The sequence below is a fragment of the Thamnophis sirtalis genome, unplaced genomic scaffold (assembly GCF_051295495.1).
Source record: "Thamnophis sirtalis isolate CommonGarterSnake01/CBP01778 unplaced genomic scaffold, rThaSir2_p1.2 scaffold_6, whole genome shotgun sequence".
NCBI classification, from domain to species: domain Eukaryota; kingdom Metazoa; phylum Chordata; class Lepidosauria; order Squamata; family Natricidae; genus Thamnophis; species Thamnophis sirtalis.
In genome coordinates, this window is record NW_028261386.1 from 81,015,369 (window position 1) to 81,039,939 (window position 24,571).

General features: G+C 46.2%; 1 protein-coding gene across 3 annotated transcripts in view; it reads left to right on the forward strand.

Annotated features, from left to right (window-relative positions):
* Positions 1-24,571, forward strand: part of SYNE1 (spectrin repeat containing nuclear envelope protein 1) — a 373,011-nt gene that overhangs the window by 32,050 nt on the left and 316,390 nt on the right. For all 3 annotated transcript variants that reach the window (XM_087718281.1, XM_087718279.1, XM_087718280.1), the window contains exon 3: positions 23,516-23,577. In XM_087718281.1, the coding sequence (XP_087574407.1) occupies positions 23,516-23,577 (62 nt within the window). The remainder of the gene's footprint in view (positions 1-23,515; positions 23,578-24,571) is intronic.

The window sequence follows — 24,571 nt, forward strand, 5'->3', positions numbered from 1 at the left end:
GCAGTGAGGTGACACGAGGCTGGATCCAGGCGGTTGTAACCGCCTCCCTTCGGGAGGGGAACTTCCCCGCCGCACTGAAAGCGGCGGTGGTGAGACCCCTCCTGAAGAAACCATCCTTGGATCCAGCTGTTCTTAACAGCTATCGTCCGGTCTCCAACCTTCCTTTCCTGGGGAAGGTTGTTGAGAAGGTGGTGGCCTTCCAGCTCCAACGGTCCTTGGAGGAAGCAAACTATCTAGACCCCTTCCAGTCAGGCTTCAGACCCGGTTACAGCACTGAAACCGCTTTGGTCGCATTGATGGATGATCTTTGGAGAGCCAGAGATGAAGGACGTTCCTCCATCCTGGTCCTCCTTGACCTCTCAGCGGCTTTCGATACCATCGACCATGGTATCCTTCTGCGACGACTGCGGGAGGTGGGAGTGGGAGGCACCGTGCTACGGTGGTTCTCCTCCTACCTCTCGGACAGGTCGCAGTCGGTGTTAGTGGGAGGGCAGAGATCATCCCCAAGGCCCCTAAATTATGGGGTGCCGCAGGGTTCGGTCTTATCCCCCCTACTATTTAACATCTACATGAAACCGCTGGGAGAGATCATCCGCAGGCACGGGATTAGATACCATCAATATGCGGACGATACTCAATTGTATCTGTCCGCCCCGTGCCAAATCAATGAAGCGGTCGACGTGATGAGCCGGGGTCTTGAAGCCGTCATGGACTGGATGAGGGTTAACAAGCTTGTGCTCAACCCAGAAAAGACCGAGTGGCTGTTGTGTTTTCCTCCCAAAGATTTGGCCAATATTCCAACACTCAGGCTGGGGGGTCAAATTTTACACCCCTCAGAGAGGGTCCGCAACTTGGGAGTCCTCCTGGACCCACAGCTGTCATTCGACCACCACTTAACGGCTGTGACCAGGGGGGCATTCGCCCAGGTACGCCTGGTGCGCCAGTTGCGACCCTACCTGAATCGGGAGGCCCTCACAACAGTCACTCGGGCCCTTGTGACCTCTAGGCTGGAATACTGCAATGTGCTCTACATGGGGCTGCCCTTGAGGAGCATCCGGCGACTTCAGCTAGTGCAGAACGCAGCCGCGCGAGTGATTGCGGGTGCACCTCGATTCACCCGCATAACACCTATCCTCCGCGAGCTGCGCTGGCTACCTGTCGATCTCCGGATGCGCTTCAAGGTGCTATTAATCACCCATAAAGCCCTACATGGCAGTGGATCTGGATACTTGAGAGACCGCCTTCTGCCAATTACCTCCCTACGACCTATAAGATCCCATAGATTAGGCCTCCTCCGCATTCCATCGGCCAGCCAGTGTCGGCTGGCAACTACAAGGAGGAGGGCCTTCTCAGCAGTAGCCCCGACCCTTTGGAACGAGCTCCCCGTGGAGATTCGTACCCTCTCCACCGTCCAAGCCTTCCGCATAGCCTTGAAGAACTGGCTCGCCCGTCAGGCCTGGGGATAAGGATCGCTACCCCGCCCGAATGATGAATGTATGTTGCTTATTATTTTATTATATGTTGTTATCTTAATGTTGTATTCCCCCTTCCCTGGTTTTCTGTGAGCCGCCCTGAGTCCCCTCAGGGAAAAGGGCGGCCTACAAATGCTAATAAACCACTAAACCACTAAACCACTCTCTCCCTCTCTCCCTCCCTCCTCCCCTAAACAGCATAGTTTTTTGTCCCTATCAGGATTTCCTTTTGTAAGAAAGTGTACACTTAACTCTAGAACAGGGGTGTCAAAATCATGGTGCCCACAGGGCCATCCTGGAAACAGCAAAGAGTGGCCTGCATTCCCTCTGCAAATAAAAATAGAGCTCAGGGGGGCCACATGTGTGCCCCTGGGCTCCTTTTTCACTGGCAGAGGGCTAGCAAAACAAAAGAAGAACAAAACAAAAGATAAGAAATGTTTCCCCTTTTCCATTTGAACATACAAGAAGGGTCAGGAAAGGAGAAAGGGAAAGAGGAAAAAGAAAGAAAAAGAAAAGATGGGAAGAGACAAGGAAGGAAAAATAAGGAAAGAAGGGAAGGAAGCAGAAAGGAGAATGAAGAGGGAAGGAAAAAGAAGAAAAGGAAGGAAGGAGATTATGAGAGTGAGGTAGAGTCTGAGGAAGTCCTGCCTTAGCACTTGGCCACCACAGGTGCCCCCGATACGAGTGACATTGAACTGGCCATGCCCACCCCAGCCCTGAGATCAAACACGATCCTGATGCGACCCTCAATGAAATCAAGTTTGACACCCGTGCTCTAGAAGAAGTAATTTAATTATATGTGACTTTTTCCATGGTAATACTCTGATGAATAAATATGCCTAATATTATTTTATGTTCATATGATTCTTACTGATGATGGAAATCATTTTAGGATCTGGGTATGATAATCCTCCATCCAGTTTTTCATTCCCCCACCTCCTAACTGGAAGGCCATTTGTACTATCAGCAGGTTTTTTTTAAGCCTACTATATGCATCATGGTTCAGTCCAGATTGCTTCAACATGTGTATTAAGAAACTTTAATCTCTTCCATCTATTTTACTGAAATTCCAATTTGTACTATATTCATCCCTCCTCACTGTTTGCTTATGGAATAAAGCTTCCATTGGGGTAAAAGCATACTTTTTCAGTGGAAGAGACGGAGTGGTCACGTGTGGGTATTCTCAAAGCCTGATTGGTCCAAAGACTGAGAGCAAACTCTTAAATACTGGTGTCTTCCAATCCTAATCCAATTTTCTCTCAGTCTTCTTGGTCCAAGTACTGTTGAGAATATTCCTAGGTAGGATTTATTTTTATTGCAATCTGGCTTCTTATTCGGTTTAATTGGGCATTTTTAAATTCTCTAAATTCTAAACTCATAGCTGTGGCCCCAAGGGACAGTCCTCTGCCTCGGGCAGTTGGGGAGTCATCCAGACTCCCCCCCGCGGGCCCGGACCCTCTGCCCTATCCCCGGGATTGCGGGGGTGCCAGCTCCAGGTGCAGCTTCGGGAAAGGGAGCTTTCTTTCTCCGGTCAAAGGAGAGTGAATTTCAGCGCCTCATGGCGCGCGTGAGCTGCCCGCGGAGCCGCTGTTTGATCCGGGCGGCTGCTGCGTGGCTCCGGAGATTGTTTTTTCTGTGAGGGGGTTTGGGGGCGAGGAGAGCGTGCTCGTTATTATTTGGAGCGGTGTCGGCTTCTGGAAGCCGAGCTGGGCCGCGTGTGCTTGTTTCGGCCTCTTGCCTCCACACAGAGTTTTGACGGCCATTTTGGCTGCTGCCACATGCGCGAGGCCCTTGCCTCGTTCTGCAGCTTCTCATGAGGCCCAGCTGGAGCAGTTTTGGCCTAGTCCCTCAACTCGACTCAGCAGGCCCAGGTCCTGGCGGGGCCTACAGAGGCCTGTATCTTCTCCTCCTTCACCGGACACGTGAGTGGGGCATGGAGGAGGGGTCAGAAATTCCCCAGGACCAAGTGGAAGGCCCAATGGGGGATGTGGGGGACCTGGTGCTGAGGTCCGAGGGGGTTCCCCTTCCAAGGCCTGGTGCGGCCCAGCACCCGTCTAGGGCCTCCACTAGGGAGGAGGCCAGAAGGCACAAGGCCAATGAAAAGACCTTTGCAAGGACAGAAATACGGGCCAAGGCTTTGGGGCCTAATTCCAGGGACAGATCCAGGTCTCCAATCAGGCCTTTTTCTGAGCAGTCCTCTCCTAGGGATTTCAGCCCTTCTTCCCCCTCGGCCTCTCCAGATAGGGCCCACTCCTATTCCAGGCAGAGGGGGTCTCCTCTCTTTCCTTCTGTGTCTCCAGATTACACTGGGAGGAGTGCTGCAGATTCTTTGGAGGGTACTTCCAGGGGTCCTTGCTCCTCACACAGGTTGGCTCCCCAGAGGCCTAGCTCTTCTTATGGGGATGTGGAGGATTTGGAGCATCTCCCGGAAGGTATCAAAAGACTTATTTCTGCAGCCATTTCGCGGGGCATTGCCCTGCGGGACAGAAACTCTCACTCTTCTAGGCAGGGGGGGTTCGGGCCGTGCCCAGTTCAGGGCGTCCTCTCCATCCATGGTTAGCGAGGTTTCGGTCATGGGAGAGGAGAATCTCCAGGACATGGGGTTCTTGGAGGACGAGGATGTGCCCCCCCCAATGCTCCCTCTTCTTTGGGTCTCTTTGTACCAGCCATATTCAAGGCCCTCCTGAACAAGGCGAGAAAGGTCATCAAGGTTGGGACTGGGGACCCTTCGGTGCCCCCGCCTAGGGACCCTACATGGCCATATTTTCAAATACAGCCACGAATAAGGAGGAGATTCCGGATCCTCCCTTATTTATGGAGGTCCTGACCAACCAGTGGGCCCGTCCTTCCAATTTCTCTAACCTGGGGGGTAATGACCGCGCTTCTATAATGTGGAGCAGACTTTTGCCCATGCCATTCAGTTGCCCGCCATTGACACCCTGGGGGCTGCCCTGGTTTCTTCCTCGCCAGTAGTGTTGGGGGATGCAGCAGATAAATTGAAGCTGGAGGATAAGCGCGCTGAGCTTACCTTACGGAAAAATTTCAATGCCATTGCATGGGCTATTAAGTCCACTGCCTCGGCTTCTTATTTCAACCGTGCCACGGTTATGTGGCTTAGGCAGCTCCAGGAGCACATTCCCATTCAGGATGAGCAGCTCCACCAGGATCTGATCAAGATCATGGTGGCCTCCCAATTCTTCGCTGATGCGACCCTGGACACGGTTAAGTTTGCATCCAGTGCCTTGGCCACTTCGGTTACATCCCGCCGGCTTTTATGATTGTGTAACTGGCAGATGAAAGTGGAATTTGGTGGCTGCCCCATTCAAGGGTCCTAATCTTTTTGGGGATGCTCTCGACCCCATTCTGGTCAAGAATAAAAATAAGAAGAAGGTTCTGCCAACTAACGCTAAGAAGCCTGAGGCTAGGTCTCATCCTTACCGTAGGCAGTCTTACAGGGCACCTGACTATGACCATAACCAGCATTTTTCCTCTTTCAGATCTGACAGGTAGTTCCCCAGGTCGCCCTTCCAGGACAGAAACCGGTTCCAGCACCAGTCCGACGGCCCTTTCGTGGTGGAGGCGGCCGTCCCTACCTCAGAGGGAAGTGACTCGAACCCGAGTCGTCCCATGGGTGGCCGCCTGCCCCTCTATGCGGATCAATGGGATGAGATCACGTCAGATACTTGGGTCAGGTCCATGGTATGGCACGGTCTCAGGTTGGAATTTCTCTCCACCCCTCGGAATCTCTTCTGGTCGTTCCCTCCGTCCCAGAGTTTGGAATGACAATGCCTGATGGATCAGGCAATTGCCCACCTTCTCGACATTCAGGCGGTAGAGCCGGTTCCCCTGGGGGAACAGAGCCTGGGCCATTACTCCAACCTGTTCATAGTCCCAAAGAGCTCGGGGGGCTGGAGGGCAATTCTGGACTTCAAGCGCCTGAACCGTTTTCTGGTGTACAGGCACTTTAAGATTTCCTCCCTCAAGTCTATCCTTCAGGGCATCCGAAAGGGAGACTTCTTGGCTTCGGTAGATCTCACAGAGGCCTACCTCCACATTCCAATTCTGCCTCGTCTTCGCAGGTTTCTGAGGTTCTCGCACGGAACCTGCCACTACCAGTACAGGGCTTTTCCCTTCGGGCTGGCCTCAGCCCCCCGGGCGTTCACAAAGGTTCTGGCGGCACTAGTGGCTCATCTGCGTTCCATCCCAGTGAGACTCCAATGTTATTTGGACAATGTCCTAGTCCAGGCGGGGTCTCTTCCTCGGGCCGTCTTAGACCTTCGGCTCACCATCAGGAGCCTTCAGGCCCTGGGGTTCTCGGTGAACTTCTCCAAGAGCCATCTATCCCCGTCCACACACATCCTTCACCTGGGGACAGTCATAGACTCTGTGTCGGGAGTGGTTCGTCTGTCCCAGGAGCATCAGAGGAGTCTGCGACAACTCGCAGGCTCCGTTCATAAAAGTTGGTCAGTTTCAGTCCTCATGTTGTCGCAGTTGTTAGGCAAGATGGGTTCTTGCATAGGGATTGTCCCGTGGGCCAGGCTTCACCTCCGGCTGCTCCAGTGGGAGCTCATCCCCTTTCAGAGGGGAAGGATGAGCAACTCTCTGAGGATTCTGCACCTCCCGGTGGGGGTCTGGTCCTCTCTCAGGTGGTGGCTCTCTCCGGCCATTCAGTGGGGTTGCTGCTTCTGAGAACCGGACAGGGTGACCGTCACCACGGACGCAGATCTGTTTGGGTGGGGAGCCCTGGTGGGTTCCTGGTTGGCTCAGGGCAGGTGGACGGACTCAGATCTCTGCCACAACATTTTTAGTCATTTTTTAGTCATTTATTTGACATTTATAGGCCGCCCTTTTCCCTGAGGGGACTCAGGGCGGCTTACAATTAATGGGAAGGGAGTGTAAGACAAAACACAAGAAAGAAAAAAAAAATGTGAATAAAAAAATAAACCGATAAAACACAACATTCATTCAGCATTCGGGTGGGGCGAGGTTCGGGTCTTATCCCCAGGCCTGACAGGATAGCCAGATCTTGAGGGCTGTGCGGAAGGTCTGGACGGTGGTGAGGGTACGAATCTCCACGGGGAGGTCGTTCCAAAGCGTCGGAGCTGCAACTGAGAAGGCTCTCCTCCGCGTAGTCGCCAGTCGGCACTGACTGGCGGATGGAATTCGGAGGAGGCCTACTCTATGCGATCTGATGGGACGAAGGGAGGTAATTGGCAGAAGGCGGTCTCTCAGATAGTCAGATCCACTACCATGGAGGGCTTTATGAATGGTGAGTAGCACCTTGAAGCGCACCCGGAGATCAACAGGTAGCCAGCGCAGCTCATGGAGGATCGGTGTTATGTGGGCGAACCGTGGTGCGCCCATGATCACTCGCGCGGCCGCATTCTGGACTAGCTGAAGTCGCCGGATGCTCTTCAAGGGCAGCCCCATGTAGAGCACATTGCAATATTCCAGCCTGGAGATCACAAGGGCTCGAGTGACTGTTGTGAGGGCCTCCCGATTCAGGTAGGGCTGCAACTGGCATACCAGGCGAACCTGGGCAAATGCCCCCCTGGTCACAGCTGACAAATGGTGGTCAAAAGTCAGCTGTGGGTCCAGGAGGACTCCCAAGTTGTGGACCCTGTCTGAGGGGTATAAATTTTGACCCCCCAGCCTGAGTGATGGAACGTTGGCCAAATTGTTGGGAGGGAAGCACAACAGCCACTCGGTCTTGTCCGGGTTGAGTACCAGTTTGTTAGCTCTCATCCAGTCCCTAACGGCTTCGAGACCCCGGTTCATCACGTCCACCGCTTCATTGAGTTGGCACGGGGTGGACAGATACAACTATGTATCATCCGCGTATTGATGGTATTTTATCCCGTGCCTCCGAATGATCTCACCCAGCGGTTTCATGTATATGTTGAATAGTAGGGGGGATAAGACCAAGCCCTGCGGCACCCCATAAGTTAGGGGCCTCGGGGACGATCTCTGCCCCCCCCACCAACACCGACTGCGACCTGTCCGAGAGGTAGGAGGAGAACCACTGCAAGACAGTGCCTTCCACTCCCACCTCCCGCAGTCGTCGCAGAAGGATACCATGGTCGATGGTATCGAAAGCCGCTGAGAGGTCAAGGAGAACTAGGATGGACGCATGGCCTCCATCTCTGGCTCTCCAGAGATCATCGGTCAATGCGACCAAAGCGGTTTCTGTGCTGTAACCGGGCCTGAAGCCGGACTGGAAGGGGTCAAGATAGCTAGCTTCCTCCAAGGTACGCTGAAGCTGGAAGGCCACCACCTTCTCAACAACCTTCCCAACAAAGGGAAGGTTGGAGACTGGACGATAGTTATTAAGAATGGCTGGATCCAAGGATGGTTTCTTCAGGAGGGGTCTCACCACCGCCGCTTTAAGTGCGGCGGGGAAGTGCCCCTCCCGAAGGGAGGCGGTAACAACCGCCTGGATCCAGCCTCGTGTCACCTCACTGCTGTTGGCAACCAGCCAGGAGGGACACAGGTCCAGTATACAGGTGGAGGCCCTCACAGCTCACATAGCCTTGTCCACATCCCCGGAAGCAACATCCTGAAACTCAACCCAGAGATGGTCTGCCAAGTTATTCCCCTGTGTCTCGGCTGGATCTGCGGGGGTGGAGTCCAAGTCCGACCGAAACTGAGCAACTTTGTCCGCCAAGAACTGGACATATTCCTCAGCCTTACCCTGTAAGGGGTCCCCTGCCTCCCTCCTAATTAGGAGGGAGCGGGTTATCCTAAACAGGGCGGCTGGGCGGGACTCGGCGGACGCAACCAAGGTGGTGATGTGTGTTCTTTTAGTTGTCCTTAGTGCCCGGATGTATTCCTTGGTGCATGCTGTCAGAAGTGCTCGGTTCGATTCGGACCTATCGGACCTCCACACGTGTTCTAGGCGTCTCCTCCGGCGCTTCATCTCCCGGAGCTCCTCGGTGAACCAAGGAGGCCTCCGGGATCCGCCGACCCGGAGGGGCCGTAGTGGCGCAATCCGGTCAAGAGACTCCGATGCTGCCGAGTGCCAGGCAGCAACAAGAGTCTCCGCCGAACTGTGGGCGAGAGTATCAGGAATATCCCCAAGCTCCGTCTGGAACCTTAGGGGGTCCATAAGTCGCCTGGGGCGGAACCACCTGGTCGGTTCCTCCTCCCTACGGTGGGGGTTTGGCCTCCGGAAGTCTAGCCTCAGTAGGCAGTGGTCTGACCACGACAGGGGTATGATCTCATTACCCCTCAGACCAAGATCACAAATCCACTGCTCCGAGAGGAATACGAGGTCGAGCGTGTGACCCGCTGAGTGGGTTGGGCCTCGAATTACCTGGGTCAAGCCCATGGCTGTCATGGAGGCCATGAACTCCTGCGCTCCATCAGAGTGTTCACTGAGCGAAGGCAAATTGAAGTCCCCCAGAACCATAAGCCTAGGGAACTCAATTGCTAGCTCGGCTACCGACTCGAGGAGTGAGGGGAGGGCTGCTGCAACGCAGTTGGGAGGCAGGTACGTTATCAGCAGACCCACTTGACCCTTGAGGTCCAGCTTCACCAGTAGGGACTCACACCCGACAAGCTCCGGAGCAGGGATCCTACGAGGTGCTAAAGACTCCCGGACAACAATAGCCACACCGCCACCCCTTCCCTGGGCTCTTGTCTGATGAAGCACCTGAAATCCGTCTGGGCACATCTCTACGAGGGGGACTCCTCCCTCCGTGCCCAGCCATGTCTCAGTAATACATGCCAGGTCTGCCCTCTTGTCTAAAATTAAGTCCCGGACGAGAGGAGCCTTGTGAACAACAGACCTGGCATTTAGCGACAGCAGCCTGAGACCAGGGTCCTGATTACTCGCGCCATCTGACCTTGGAGTGGGACTCATAGGGCCGGAAGGAGGGATCTCTGTGATGTAGCGAGCCTTCCTTCCCCGGTAATGGCCAGCCCTAAAGTCCCCGCCGTATCTGCCTCTCCCTGTTATGACCGCAATGCTCCGACCCTCTCCCGTGGGCGTAGTCCCCCCAACCACCCCAATGGCCCCCACTTTCCCCGGCAGGTCCTCCGAATCAGACATACTCATTCACTCACCCAAGCAGTCCCCACATAGAAGTTAAAACATATAAAATACAATGGTAATAAAATGGTAAAAGTGGGATCATTCACTCAATCACATACAATCCCATGCACTCACCATACCAATTTAAAAAATTGCGCAGCGAAGTCCGTACAAGGCTATATCTTCTGCCAAGACTAGTAGAGAGTCCAGTATAGCAAATGGTAAAAAGAGAAAATATGAAGTCCAAGAGGGGTGTTCCGTTCCTCTCCTTTTTCCTCTAAGTTCCAAATCTACCCAACAGAGGGGGGGGTCACACCTTAAGGAGGTTCGAGTTAGGTGGAGCAGAAGGAGGGGGTATCCAGGCGGGTCGTAGTGGCAGCAAGCAAGCTGCCAGGTCTCATCAGGCGACCCGTCATATCGATCACCCCCTCTAATAAGTTCAATACAGTCCGAAGGGGAGGGTGGTTAAAGGCAGAATAGGTCCAAATGTCAATAACAGCAATAAAAGCCGGAAAGCCAGTCATGGTAGAAAGAGTCTAATGTACAAAAGTCTATTTACTGTATCAACCCTCTTAGTAATTAAAGCCAAAATTAGACCAAAGGAAAAACTCATCCCAGATGGAAAAAAGGGGGGTAAATACCCCATTCAATAGCTGGGCCAGGCGTTCTCAAGGGGCCTCAGCAGACGGAGAGTTAATCAGGCTTCCTCCCAAAAATAGTCTGACCAACAATCTTATGACCCGCTAAGCCACTAAGCCATGAAGTCCTCAAGCCGACATCAGCAGGTCAGCAGCACAGTGGCGATCGTAGCCACGGCAGTCAAATAATAAATGCAAAAGGGAGGTCGGGTTTCATAGACCAGCTGGGCCGCGGTGTTGGGTGGCTCAGCGGAATCCACGATACCGGCGTCTTCGGCGTCTTTTGGAGGTGGCAGCCTTGGGGAGTAAAAACTCAGTAGTCCGCTGCCACCCCCAGGACCGGGAGATGTTCACGCTGCCTCAGCTCCCTCGGCTCACCTCCAAAACTCCAAAACTCAGTTCCTCCTTTCAACGGGGATTTTTGCAGGGGGAGGTCGGATTTCACAAATCAGCTGGGCCGCGGTGTTGGGCGGCGTCAGCGGAATCCACGGTGTCAGCGTCTTTCGGAGGTGGCCGCCCTGGTGAGTAAAACTCAGCAGTCCACTGCCACCCCTAGGACCCGGAGAGGTTCACGCTGCCTCAGTTCTCTCGATTCACCTCCAAAACTCAATTCCTCCTCTCTACAGGGATTTTTTCTCTGTACGGAGCCAGAGCGAAGAACCCGGCAGACATGTTCCTCGCGCATGCGCTTCTTCAAACATAAATTGGTTGGAGCTGAAGGCGGCTCATCTGGCTCTGCTGCACTTTTGTTCCTCGGTGGAGGGGCGTCACGTGCTCCTCCTGATGGACAATGTGGCCACCAGGCCCACATAAATCTTCAGGGGGGGACTCACTCTTGAGCTCTCTGGCTGGAGGCTCTGAGGCTGGGCGCTTGGGCGGAGAGGCACCTGTTGTCTTTGGTGTCAGAACACATCTCCGGTCTTTCCAACCAGCAGACGGACTGGCTGAGTTGGGCGACTCTGGACAATGGCAAGTGGCAGTTCCACCTGTCGTCGTTTCGGAGGATCTGTCGGAGGTTTGGCACTCTGCTGGTGGATCTCTTCGTCTTGCCGGCAAACTCGCAGCTCCCGAGGTTTTTCACCTGTTTTCAGTCCCGGTCTGTGGAGGGCACAGATGCTCTCAGGTGGCCCCCGGGCCTTCTTTACGCTTTTCCTCCCATTCCCCTCATTCCGGGGACTCTCAGGAAGGTGGTAGTGGAAGGGGCGCTAGTCATAGTCGTGGCCCCTTATTGGCCCAGGAGGACCTGGTTCGCAAACCTTGTGCAGTTGTCGGTGTCTCCTCCATGGAGGATTCCGCGGGAGGAGGTGATCTTGCAACAGGGTGTCCTAGTTCACCTGGAGCCCCAGTGGATCCATCTGACCGCCTGGCTCTTGAACGGCGGCTCCTGAGGGGGGCTAACCTGTCCTCTGAGGTCATTCGTACCATCGAGGCATCTAGGCGCCTGTCGACGACCCGCATCTATAACTCCACCTGGGTGGCCTTTGTCCGGTGGTGTTCTCCTCTTGGCATTTCCCCCGTCAGGGCAGAAGGGCTTGGATGATGGGCTGTCACAGAATACTCTGCGCCGTCAGGTGGCGGCTTTGTCTTCGGTCTTGGGTGTGGGGTCTTCCTCCCTCTCTCATGTTCCTCTGATCCAGTGTTTTCTGAAGGGGACGGCTAATCTTCGGCCTCCCCCTGTCCATAGGTTCCCCACGGGGGATCTTCCCCTAGTTCTCAGGGCATTGACGGGGCCTCCCTTTGAGCCTCTCCGGTCTGTTCATCTGCGGTTGTTGTCCCTTGAGGTGGCCTTTCTGATGGCGGTTACCTCCGCCCGGTTGATTTCGAAACTGGGCGCCCTTTCTTCCAGGGATGACCTCTGTCATTTTCATCAGGACGGTGGTGCTCCGCCTTGATCCTACCTTCATTCCGAAGGTGAACATTCCTTTCCATAGGGTGCAGGAGATCGTCCTGCCTGATTTTTGCCCGGGTCCTTCCAATGACAGGGAGAGACTGGCACTGTTTGGATGTGCGCCGCGCGCTACGCATTTATCTCCGGCAGACCGCAGCGGTCCACAGGATGGAGGCCTTGTTTGTTTCGTTCCAGCTGTGGACATTGGGGACCAGGGTGTCCTCGGCCACCATTGGCCGTTGGCTGCGTCAGGCCATTGTGGAGGCCTATGGGGTAGCTGGTCACCCGGCTCCATCTGGGATAACGGCCCATTCGACTAGAAGTGCCATGACCACGGCGGCGTGGGCCATGAGGGCCCCCTTTGAATACATTTGTCAGGCAGCCGCTTGGGCTTCCCCAACGCCTTTCATCCGACATTATCGTTTGGATGCCTTCGCTTCGGCGAACGTGTCCTTTGGTTGGAGGGTGCTGCAGAGGGTGGCGGCTGATGCTCCCCTTGGGCCTTAGTTGTTGAGTTGGTTCTCCCTCCCTGGGACTAAGCTTGGGTATGTCCCACACGTAACCACTCCCTCTCTTCCACTGGAAAAAGAACATTGGTCTTACCTGAACGTGTCTTTTAAGGGGAAGAGAGGGAGTGGTTACAACCCACCTTGGGTGTTTTTCTTGGGGCCAAGAGGAGGGCCCTGGTGATTTCCGGGGGGTTGTTGTTGTTTTTGTTGTTTCAGTTCTACCGTTTGCCTTCGAGGAAACTGGGCTAGGATTGGAAGGCACCAGTATTTAAGAGTTTGCTCTCAGTCTTTGGACCAATCAGGCTTTGAGAATACCCATACATGACCACTCCCTCTCTTCCCCTTAAAAGACACGTTTCGGTAAGACCAACGTTCTTTACCTACAGAAAGGCATCTAATTGAGCATTAAACTTGTTGAACTAAATATATATTTCCATGGTGGCTGATTCAGTATATCTTGAATGATTTTCTTTTCATCTCATGTTATATTTTATAGAACTGCTAAGATGATTAGCCATTTACAAATGTACCATGCTTAATCTATTTCTAAGGTACCATTTCTTTTATTTCCCCTTTTCCCCAGTTCCATCTACTTTTAGACACAGAGGGTCAGATACTTTAATGATGTGGCATTGTATTATCCAAGGAAGTATTCTATTATGAAAGATTAAATCCATCATATTCTGTATGAAAAATAAATCAGTGCTGATAAGAAATTATACATGGAGTGCTAACAAAGCTCTGAAGTACTGAAAGCTATACAATAGAAGCATAAAATATCTGTGCTCTGCCTAACATGGTATTATGTCCAGGAAGACATGTTTGGGCATGTTTGTTTATGAAACACTGTTTGCTTTTCTAACACTGACAATAAGAAAGAGTACTTTCCCACATTAGCTAAATACTGAAAGAACAGCTTGTCTTCAAATAACTAATGTATTCAGAGAAATCTTTTAACACTGAGAAGTGAAAAAGTATACGGTAGTTGTTAGGAAACTCAGAATCCTAACTGTCTCACAAATGATATTCCAGACAGCACTATGAAGTTCAATTTTGTTGAGAAAATACTGGATAGGTTATGACTTTGTAAAATTAAACATACAAATGAACATGACTGGCACTTGAACAGTGAATAGATGCAGCTATACCACACAGCAAATCTGGCATCACATTAGCATTGCAGGCAGCGGCAGCATCTTTACAAGGGATACACCCTACCTTAGGTAATTTAAATAATAATTCTCAGTTCTCTCTGGTCCAGAAGTCAAGAGTGCTTCTGCTGTTCCCTACGTATATCTGCAGATGTTGCAACTCATCCATTCACCAATGTGAATTGATCACATGCACAGCCATTACAATTTTTATCAGAATTTTTACCACTAGGGCAATAATCAAGTTGACCAAACATGCATTAGGCTTACTGGCCAAAATAAAATAATAGAGACAGGTCTGTGATTGCTTTTATTTATGTTGAGAGCATCTTTTATGAATCCTCCCCCAACCCCCTTGATGAATTTAGTAACTGAGCATGCGACTGGGTTTGGTATTATTGGTCAATGATAAAATATTTATAAATACCATGCATGTCTTTCAAACGTTTGATTGACATGTCTGTTGTGACCTTTACTTGTTTAAAAAAAATGCAGCCATTGTAAGCCATGCTTTTGTTAAATATAATATAGACAGGGAAATGTGCTTTTTAGGCTGCTACCACTTTTGAAGATTGCTCAGAAATTAGAAAAATTTTAACTTTAACACTGCTTTCTATTAATTTCTTGTTTCATTTCAACATTCAAAATGCCCTTCTTGTCTCTTAAAAATGAAGCCCAATTTCCAATTTTCCATATTTGGTGTCGTCCAGATATGTTTGACTTTAACCTTCAAAAATCCCAGCATGGTTATAAATTGAAGGATGGTAGCTGGGAATGAATAGGAATGGGAAGCCTAGACATCTGGAGGATACTATATTGGCAAATGTGAATGTCATCTGATATTGAAAACTGTTGATGTTGTAGAGAAACCTGACTGATTTAGATGGCCCAATGGTCTGGTTTCAGATGAAGTCCCCTCTTGTGATTCTATAAAAAAAGGATAATGTTTATCTGTTATTTGGCAGATTGTATTAAACTGTGATGTGATATGATTCATTTTGACTAGTGTGTTATATGTATTATGTAGCTTATTTAACAAGCCATACTTGCATTCTGCTTATGCTTAATACTTAAAATATGAGGCTGATGGCTGTCATATTATAGATGTTTTCAAACAGTATAGCTTTTTGCATTCATAGATGTTGACTGGAAATATTACAGAATACAGTATTTGGTTTCATTCTATCCTCTTTTTCGTAGTTGTGACCCTTTGTTATGTATAGCTTGCTGTCTTAACACTCTACATGGAGAAAGGAATTTCTTAATAGTCCAGATGATATTTTAAAAAAACGCATATAAGTATGAAGAAATGATGAGGAAGCAGAACTATATCCATCAGAGTCACCTCAGTGAGCTGGTCAGCATAGAAATGTAATATATAAATAAAAAGTAAATAAAATATCATAACTATTGTGTTTATTTTAACTATTTTAAATATACTACAGCTAAACTAAAATGTTTCTTTAAATATTATTTGATCACTACTGTTCCAAGGTTATCAAAATTCTATATAATAGGACTTTCAGTTCTGTTTTTCTTGGAATGCAGTTTCTTTGAAGTGTTCATTTATGTTACATGATATGATTTATGTTTTGATTGTCAAAGCTATTTAGCCCTCTATAGTTTGAGGGGTAAGTAAAAGAAGTATAAGGAAGCTAAAGTAGACATGCATGTTTGCCATTATTAAATTGTACCATGTGCTACACACAGTGGTAGGTTGCCATTTTTTTTACTACTGGTTTGGGCATGCTCACGTGTGCAACGCATCTGCACTTGCACAGAAGCGGGTGGGAGCAACTTCCCGCCGCCGCTACTACCAGTTTGCACGATCCTGGCTGCAAATCTTTTTATTTCTTGCTGGTCTGTGAAAGTGGGCAACAACTATATCCTGACTATGAGTTGTGGTTTGATTGGCTTTGTTTCCAGCAACACAGGAAATTCTATAAAATCATTCTGCCTTCTGTGAATCATTATTGCTACTTAGAAACAGGCTGTTTATCAATTCATATAAGTTACCTAAAATATATCAGCATTGTGTCAGAGCTATGGTGAAGAATGGCTTTTTATGCATTTATACATAACTTTTTTAGCCTAGAATTCCAGATTATTGAAGAGCATGGTTTTTAATGGTGTATAATTTCTGTATCCCAGTAAAGGTAGGCCTTGACTTATGATCACAATTGAGCCCAAAATGTTTATTGCTAAGCAAGACAGTTAAGTAAATACTGCTCCATTTTATGACCTTTCTTGCCACAGTTGTTAAGTGAACCCAGCTGGGTTCCTTGTTAGAAGATTGTAAAAGGTGGTCACATGACCCAGGATTCTACAACCATCATAAATATGAGTCATTTGCCAAGCTTCTGAATTTTGATCATGTGACCATGGGGGTGCTACAATGGTTGTGTGAAAAATGGTCATAAGTTACTTTTTAAGTGCTGCTGTAACTTCAAATGATCACTAAATGAATTTTGTAAGTCAAGGACTACCTGTATCAGAAAATAAAGTGAAGGGAAAAAATAACCTATGCTGATATATTTTCACCTAATACGCTTCACAATATTCCATGTTTTTGTTCAAACTCCCATTTTTAAAAACAATGAATTAATTTGTAATTGGTAATAATAACCTCAAAATAATAGGATACTATTATTTAGACAGGGTAATGGGCACTTATGAATCTATCAAAATAGCATTTTAAAACAAAGTTCCATTAAAAATTAAGCTGTACTTCAAATAATTTCAATACATTCTTGAGTTGTAAATAGAGCAAATACAATAGAAGAGATAAAATACTTTTAACCAGAAGTTGATAATAGCAAAGATAATGGGCTAGAGTACTAAGGACTCCACAGTTCAACCATGAGTTAAAAATATTCTCTTCTATTGATACTTACTTGTGCATACAGAAAATCTAGAGAAGAGTGTGTGTAGTTAAGCAAAAGTTAAAATTTAGGATGAATGTGGAATATAATTTTTTTTTTTTTGCTATTGTGCCACTTCTTCCATGTACCTTCAACTTCTAATGTTGAAAATCCCAGAGTAAAATTCTTCCTAGGCAAAAGAAACGCTTTCCCTTGTTTATTTGATTCCATCAATGGGTAGTAATCATTGATTTCGCCAGTTCTCAATAATAGGAAGGTGGATTGTTCATTCAAATATTTTTACAACCCACTCATTTCTGATTAAGAATTAACAATGTTAATTCATGCTTAACTATTACCAGAATGTAACCACATTAAATATAGTATCGAATGCAGTAGAATCCTATTTGTATTGTTAGAAAAGGGGAAGAAATAATTGTTTTCTAAAATTAATTTACTTTAGAGTTTACACATTGGAATTCAAAATACACACCCAAATTTTTGGTGGCAGTTTCTCAATTTCTTTTTATTATGCTGTGAATATATTACATAATAAGCTTCATTTGCAGAAAGCTGGAAGATATCCAGAGTAATCATTGAGTAAAAGCAGCATGAGTATCATATTCATGTATTTAGCCAGTGCTGATTTAAATTAACTTACTAGTGCTTCACCAACTTACAATTTTATCTCAAATAGTAAACTGTTCTTGGGACAACCACATTCTCTACAGCTCAATAAAAATGCCATCAATATTGCTATATATGAGTCAGTGATAAAGGCATTTAGCTGAGAACTGGGAGCCATACGTTTTAGTCCCACCTTTGGCAAGAAGCCAGCTGGGTGACCTTGAGCCATCATTCACTCAGCCATAGGAATAAGGCAAGGACAAAATCTTGCCAAAAAAGCTGCAGGGATTCATCCAGGTAGTTGTCAGAAATCAACACTGACTTGGCAGAGTTTTATGCATTTAGCATGTTTATTTGGCTGCCATTTGAACAAAGCATCCAGGTAATGAACAAAGATAAAACCAGGACCAAAGTCACAATCCTTTACAGGAAACAAAATACACTGAGGTACCATAAATGATATACACACACGCTCCAGAAGTCCATTAATTTCCTGGCTCATAATTTTTGCTTGGAGCAAGATCCAGAGCTTTGTGATCTTCTAAAAGGCAAGCAGAGATGGGGCTGCCAGAGAAAGGGATGTTATTCCACACAACAGCGATTCTTCTAAGGACTCAACAAGTGTCTGTTTCACCAATGGGGCCTAGAGCATGCCCATTCTGCCAAATCTGTTGCGATGGACAGGAACCATTGAGAAGTGTTCCTGCACGTCACTTGTTCTCATGCCACACAGGACAACCAGCACCATGAACTGCACCTGGAAGCATGGTGCCAGATCAATACAGCTCACATGGCTGCAGTGTTATATGGGTGGACCATGGAGTGTCTGATATTGCATTCTGGACCAGCTGAAGCTTAACTTCAGTTTCATGTCTTTTAACCATTCCACTCTGATATATTAAGCCAAAGTATTGGATTACAATTGGGTGTTAAAAATTAAGGGCATTATTTTTCTTATGAAAATAATTGTGTAAGGTACTCAGAACAAGAGTTACTCATTCAGTCATTATTTTCCAGAATAAGCCTTGATTCTGTGTGACATTATATACCAGTGATGGCTAACCTTTTTGTCGTTGCATGCCAAAAACTTTCATGTGCACCCATAATGCAATGCATGGGCAACCCTGCCCCCGTACCCTCCTGTGCATGCACACATGACCCCCTCGCACCCCCTGCCATCCCCCCACGCATGCACATGCAACTCCCCGCATGCACCCTGCCACCCCAGGCATGCGCGACAGAGATCCAAAAACCATCTGGTCAGTGGGGCACGTGCACACATGCACAGTAGAGAGGAGCTGGGGCAATGGATCGTGTGCCTGCAGAGAGGGCTCTGCGTGCCACCTTTGGCACGCATGCCATAGGTTCGTCATCACAGTTCCAATCCTCAAACAGAAGATATTTGTTAAATTATTAGAAACATTATAATATAAAAACATGATTTGGGGGGTATTTGTCTTCATTTTTGTTAGTGTATTTTACTAGATTCTCTTTCATTGGTTTGCTATTTTCCCTTCCCAGCATTAAGGTCTCTTATGAGTTCAAGGCAAGAACTATATTTTTAAAATTCTTACCTGCGTATTTCAGGACCCAATTATATCGAGATCATTATCAACTGAACAGGTTATGGATGCAATGTTATTAGTCAGGAAAGAAAAACCTGTGAAACTTGCTCTCTTTGCTGAAAAGCCAAGAATGAAAACAATGATAGAGACACTTATTGTCATGGCAACACCTAGAAAGGAATTTCTCTGGTTTCCTTGGTAAAGATCTTGTGTCTCATTTAGAGTCTGTTTATAGGAGAGTTTTCAAAGTACCAAAGTCAATAAAACAAATGCAGTGTGTTCAGGAAAAAAGTAGTTTAGGGTTTTTTTGTTTTGTTTTCCATTTTGCTCTGAAATAGAAAGAAGCATGATAGTAGTCTCTGTGTTTTATACCAGTGTTTTTCAACCTTTTTTGTGCAAAGGCACACTTTTTTCATGAAAAAAATCACGAGGCACACCACCATTAGAAAATGTTAAAAAAAATTAACTCTGTCCCTATATTGACTATATATAGTCATATATATATATATATATATATATATATATATATATATATATATATATATATATATATATATATATATATATATATATATATATATATATATATATATATATATATATATATATATACTTTATATATAAAGTAATTTTCCCACGGCACACCTTACACTATGTCACGGCACACTAGTGTGCCGCAGCACAGTGGTTGAAAAACACTGTTTTATACAGACAATTATTGACGTATGACCGGTTGCTTAGTGATCATTCAAAGTTACAACAGCCTTTCCCCCAACACTACTTATGATCTACTTTGAAGTTATCTTGGCCCCACACACCACGTAGTCACATTTTGGGCACTTGGCAAACCAGCTTGTCTTTTGGGCTATTTGCAGTGGCCTATTGTCACACAACTGCAATCTCCGATGGTTTTTACCAGTTTCTGGAATTTATTTCCAGTTTCTGGCAAAAAATGTCCATTAGGTAAAATGGATTCATTTAACAACCACTGCAAACAGGTCATAACATTGGGTCATAATTAATGACCTACTTGTTATGTTATGTTTATTATACTTGTATGCCGCCTTATTCCCGAGGGACTCAGGGCGGCTAACAAACAAGTGGGGAAGGGGGAAATACAAAAAAACAAACCAAACAAAAACAAGATACAAGAACAAAAACTACACAACTATCGCAACAATTCAAGTGGGGCTGGGAACTCATCAGCCCCAGGCCTGCTGGAACAGCCAGGTCTTGACGGCTTTGCTGAAAGCCTGAAGGGTGGTGAGGGTCCGAATCTCCACAGGGAGATCGTTCCAGAGGGCCAGAGCAGCCACAGAGGTCGACAGAGGTCAACAGTCGACATTGGCTAGCTGATGGTATCCGGAGGAGGCCTAATCTGTGGGATCTGATTGGTCGTAGGGAGGTAATTGGCAGGAGGCGGTCTCTCAAGTACCCAGGTCCAATACCATGTAGGGCTTTAAAAGTAACGACGAGCACCTTGAAGCGCATCCAGAGTCCAACAGGCAGCCAGTGCAGCTCGCGGAGGATAGGTGTAACGTGGGTGTACCGAGGTGCACTCACAATCGCTCGCGCGGCTGCATTCTGGACAAGCTGAAGTCTCCGAATGCTCTTCAAGGGCTGCCCCATGTAGAGTGCATTACAGTAGTCCAGTCTTGAGGTCACAAGGGCGTGAGTGACTGTTCTGAGAGCCTCCCGGTTCAGGTAGGGACGCAATTGGTGCACCAGGCGAACCTGGGCAAATGTCCCCCTGGTCACAGCCGACAGATGGTGTTCTAAAGTCAGCTGTGGGTCCAGGAGGACTCCCAAATTGCGAACCGTGTCTGAGGGGCATATAATTTCACCCCCCAGCCTGAGAGATGGAATACAAGGCCAATCTTTGGGAGGGAAAAACACAAGCCACTCGGTCTTGTCGGGATTGAGTGCAAGCTTGTTCACACCCATCCAGACCCTGACAGCCTCCAGGCACTGACACATCACTTCAACCGCTTCACTGAGTTGGCACAGGGCGAACAGATACAACTGTGTATCATCCGCATATTGATGGTACTTTATCCCGTGCCGCCGAATGATCTCACCCAGTGGCTTTCTGTAGATGTTAAACAGGAGGGGGGGACAGGACCAAGCCCTGCGTCACCCCATACTTAATGATTGTGATGATTTACAGCCATAATTCCGGGCTCAGTTACTGTTATAAGTCGAGTTCTACCTGTAATAGAGGTTCTACGGATTTAATAGCATGCAATTTTACTCATGGAGGCTTTCATGGACCTCAGAAAGCTAAGCAGGGCTAGACCTATTTATGGCAGACCATTAATAAATACTACATTAACAACATCCCAGAAATACATATATCACTTCTGTATTGGTGCCATGAAAACTGTGTGGAAGTATACAATCATAAGGAGCTAAACTTGACTGGAAGGAGATTTTAATGTGTCTATTCAACATCTAAATAATTGTCTGCCATAAAAACAAAAGAATAAATTGGGAGGGGACAAATGTGATTTTCTTTTTGTGCATGCTGCTTGTTCAGTTAGTTCATCTAATTCGTTACTTGGCTTTTGAACTCTGAAAATGTGCTGGGATATTGTACATTAAGGCAGCGACTTTAAATCACAGGTGTCAAAGTCACGGCATCACGTTGCCATCACATGATGTTTTGTGACAGTTTTCCTATTCACGGAGCTGGGGTGGGTGAGGCCTGTGTGTGATACATCCAGCCTGCCGACCACCAGTTTGATACCCCTGCATCAGTTATATGTTTATCCAAGGTAGGATTCATAGGAAATCTTGGTAGGGTATAGGGTTAATTATTGAAATTATAACCAAGTGATTTCATTTTTTGTTTTTGTTTTGTTTCAGTTTGATAGAGATGCTAGCTTAAGATAGGAAAGACTGAGAACAATTGCAGAAGTGAATGAATGAAAATGGTCATGGTTGATTTTTACCCTTTTAATTAGTCAAAATCCCAATCACACACTCTCTGTACTGGTGTTATCTTCTTTTATCTACTTATATACTTTTCTGAGAAAAGAAACGATGGATACTCCCCTCAAATGCACTTCATTGTGGTTGTGACCTTCAAGCAGTTAATTGAGGATGGATAGCACAACATTGCCCAAGTGTTGGAAAACGTCCAGGCATTATATCAAAATGACAGTAATATTAGACAAGCTGCTTCAGAAAGTAGATTTTATTTTGTCTCTTGTCAGAAGAAAATTTGGGAACAGTGTGTTTCTCAGAATTCTGAGGATAAGCTGGTAGACCCCAATTTTTCAAGGAAAACCAACTTGGCATCACCCCCTGTGGATGTAAAAAGCTTTGTCTAACTTCAAAGTGAAGTTAAACCAACAGCCATCCCTAGGGAATGCAGCTATCAAATGGTATATAAAAAGCTGATGGTCACACACAAGGAAATTATTTAAGGAACTCAAAATAGGACTTCTTATGAATGAGAACAAAATTTCTTACATGGAGGAACTCAGCAAGTGCTTTTCTGATGAATGATAGCTAAATATGAGCAGGATGTTAAGATCTCAAGCTTAATCATTTTTAGTGACAAGTTGTTGGTTGCTGCAATAATATTCTTCTATTCATGACCTGTTATCTGATACTGTAATAATACAACTATTTTGCAGCCTATTTGGTTTTCGTTTAGTATGTGGTCTAAATCCCCTAGCTGTAGTTTATTCAGTTTAAATAAAAGCAAGGTAAAATAAATAACTCAGCCTGATATAGGACCAACTAAAATGTTCTGTAGCTGTGGTTAATTCAGTTGTGATTTTGCTTAAAGCAGGGCTGTCAAACTCCCGACCCACAGGCCGGATGCATCATGGGCTGACCATGCTGGCATGCCCAGTTTAGTAAAGGTGAAAAAAGTCCTGATACGTCACATGATGCTTCTGTGATGATGTGAGTTTGACACCCCTGGCTTAAAGGCTTGCAGTAAATCCTTTAACATATTTTAATGTCACCCGTTTGAGGAAAATGGCTGCCATAGAGCTGTGACAAGGCACAGAATGTTGGGGCATTGCAGACTCTACAGTAGTGTGTGCAACCATTATAAATTCATGGGTCGTAGGTAGCTCTAGGAAAGTCTGTTATAAGTTAAATCTGTTGGGTTTTTTAATGTTTTTATTGAACATATTTCATCATTTACACCACATTTTCAATCTTTACAGTGCTCCAGTATCAGTAGCACTCATAATTACATAATGGTGATAAAAAAGGTGCTTCAGTGTGCAGAGATGGACAGGTTAACTATGGAATTAAAAGACAGAGGAGAAACGGAATATTCTATGATTTGGGACATATGATATAAATGGCTAGAGAATAGATGTAAAGATTATACATAAAGGTTATTTAAGAGTTATATTAAGGTATATATATATATATATATATATATATATATATATATATATATATATATATATATATATATATATATATATATATGAATGAATATTGATACAATGTAAATTATAGACCTATAAATATTGGTATAATAGATAATAGATAATATATACTTAGAACAGCGATGTATATAATTGGAAAAGAAGAAGAATGAAATAAATCTGTTGTTAAGTGACTGGTTACTAGTCGAGGATTACCTGTAGCAGTACTGACATCAAAAACTGTGGAGGCCATAGGCCACCTTCCTCTGTTCTTACTTTTATGCATCAGAAAGAGCTGAATTGACTATGTCAGAATCATGAGATAAAGAAATGTATCTGAAAAATTTTCATTTTTCATTTTTGTTCCTTTTTAAGATGAACAAGAATCTGTGCAAAAGCGGACATTCACAAAGTGGATCAACACTCATCTAGCCAAGGTAAAACATTATTCTGCTTTTTATAGAGTACAAATGCTGAGGTAGTAAATCGGAAGGCTTGAAACAAGATCTCTAAAGGAAAGATCTCTTTTGTATAGCAAAAGAGGGAGCTATTATTACAGCACGGGTTTCCTGTGTAGTGCTGGACAGGAAATTAAAAAGGAAAAGGAAAGTTTATATGTATTTGTCTTTCAAAACTATTCTTTTTTTAAGTACCTTAGAAAATTATCGTTGTTTTTATGAATTATGAATTATGTTGATTTTAAACTGCAAACAAAATGATACCAGATTTTTTTCCCACCTAGTATTTTTAGACTATCACAATATTGTATTTTCTTCTAAGAAAGTGTACAAAATTCTGTTTTTAGCTTTAGAAAAAACATCCCACACTCCTGCTTAGAAATTTGTAGGAGTCATATCTTTGCTCAGAGATTGGAAACAAACTTTGGATTTTCATTCACTTATTGAATACTTCCTTTATCTCTTAAGAACAAATATCATTACTGAAACCGTCCTCTGACTTTTTAGAGGGATGCCACTGGAAGTTTAGTGAATGAATCCTACAGATGAGGGAATTTTTCCCCTTAAAAATGGCTCTGGATAATTTTCCAATCTTCCGAAGCAAATTTTGGAGAAATACTCCTGTAACAAGAACCGTGATGGCACGGTGATTAGAATGCAGTACTGCAGGCTAACTCTGCCCACAATCTGGAATTCAATCCTGATGGGGTTCAAGGTTGACTCAGCCTTCCATCCTTCCGAGATCGGTAAAATGAGGACCCTGATTGTTGAGGGCAATACGCTAATCTGTTCTGACCTCCCTCCGTACGGTGAGTCACGCCGACACAAGATTACTGCTGAACAATTTATTCACAGTAAATTAACACACTGACAAGACTTTGTCAAGCAACACAGACTTCCTCAGATAAAAAATACACACCAGAGCTTCTCCAGCTGTAGTATAATAGTTGAGTCCTGCAAACAGCCTTCTCCC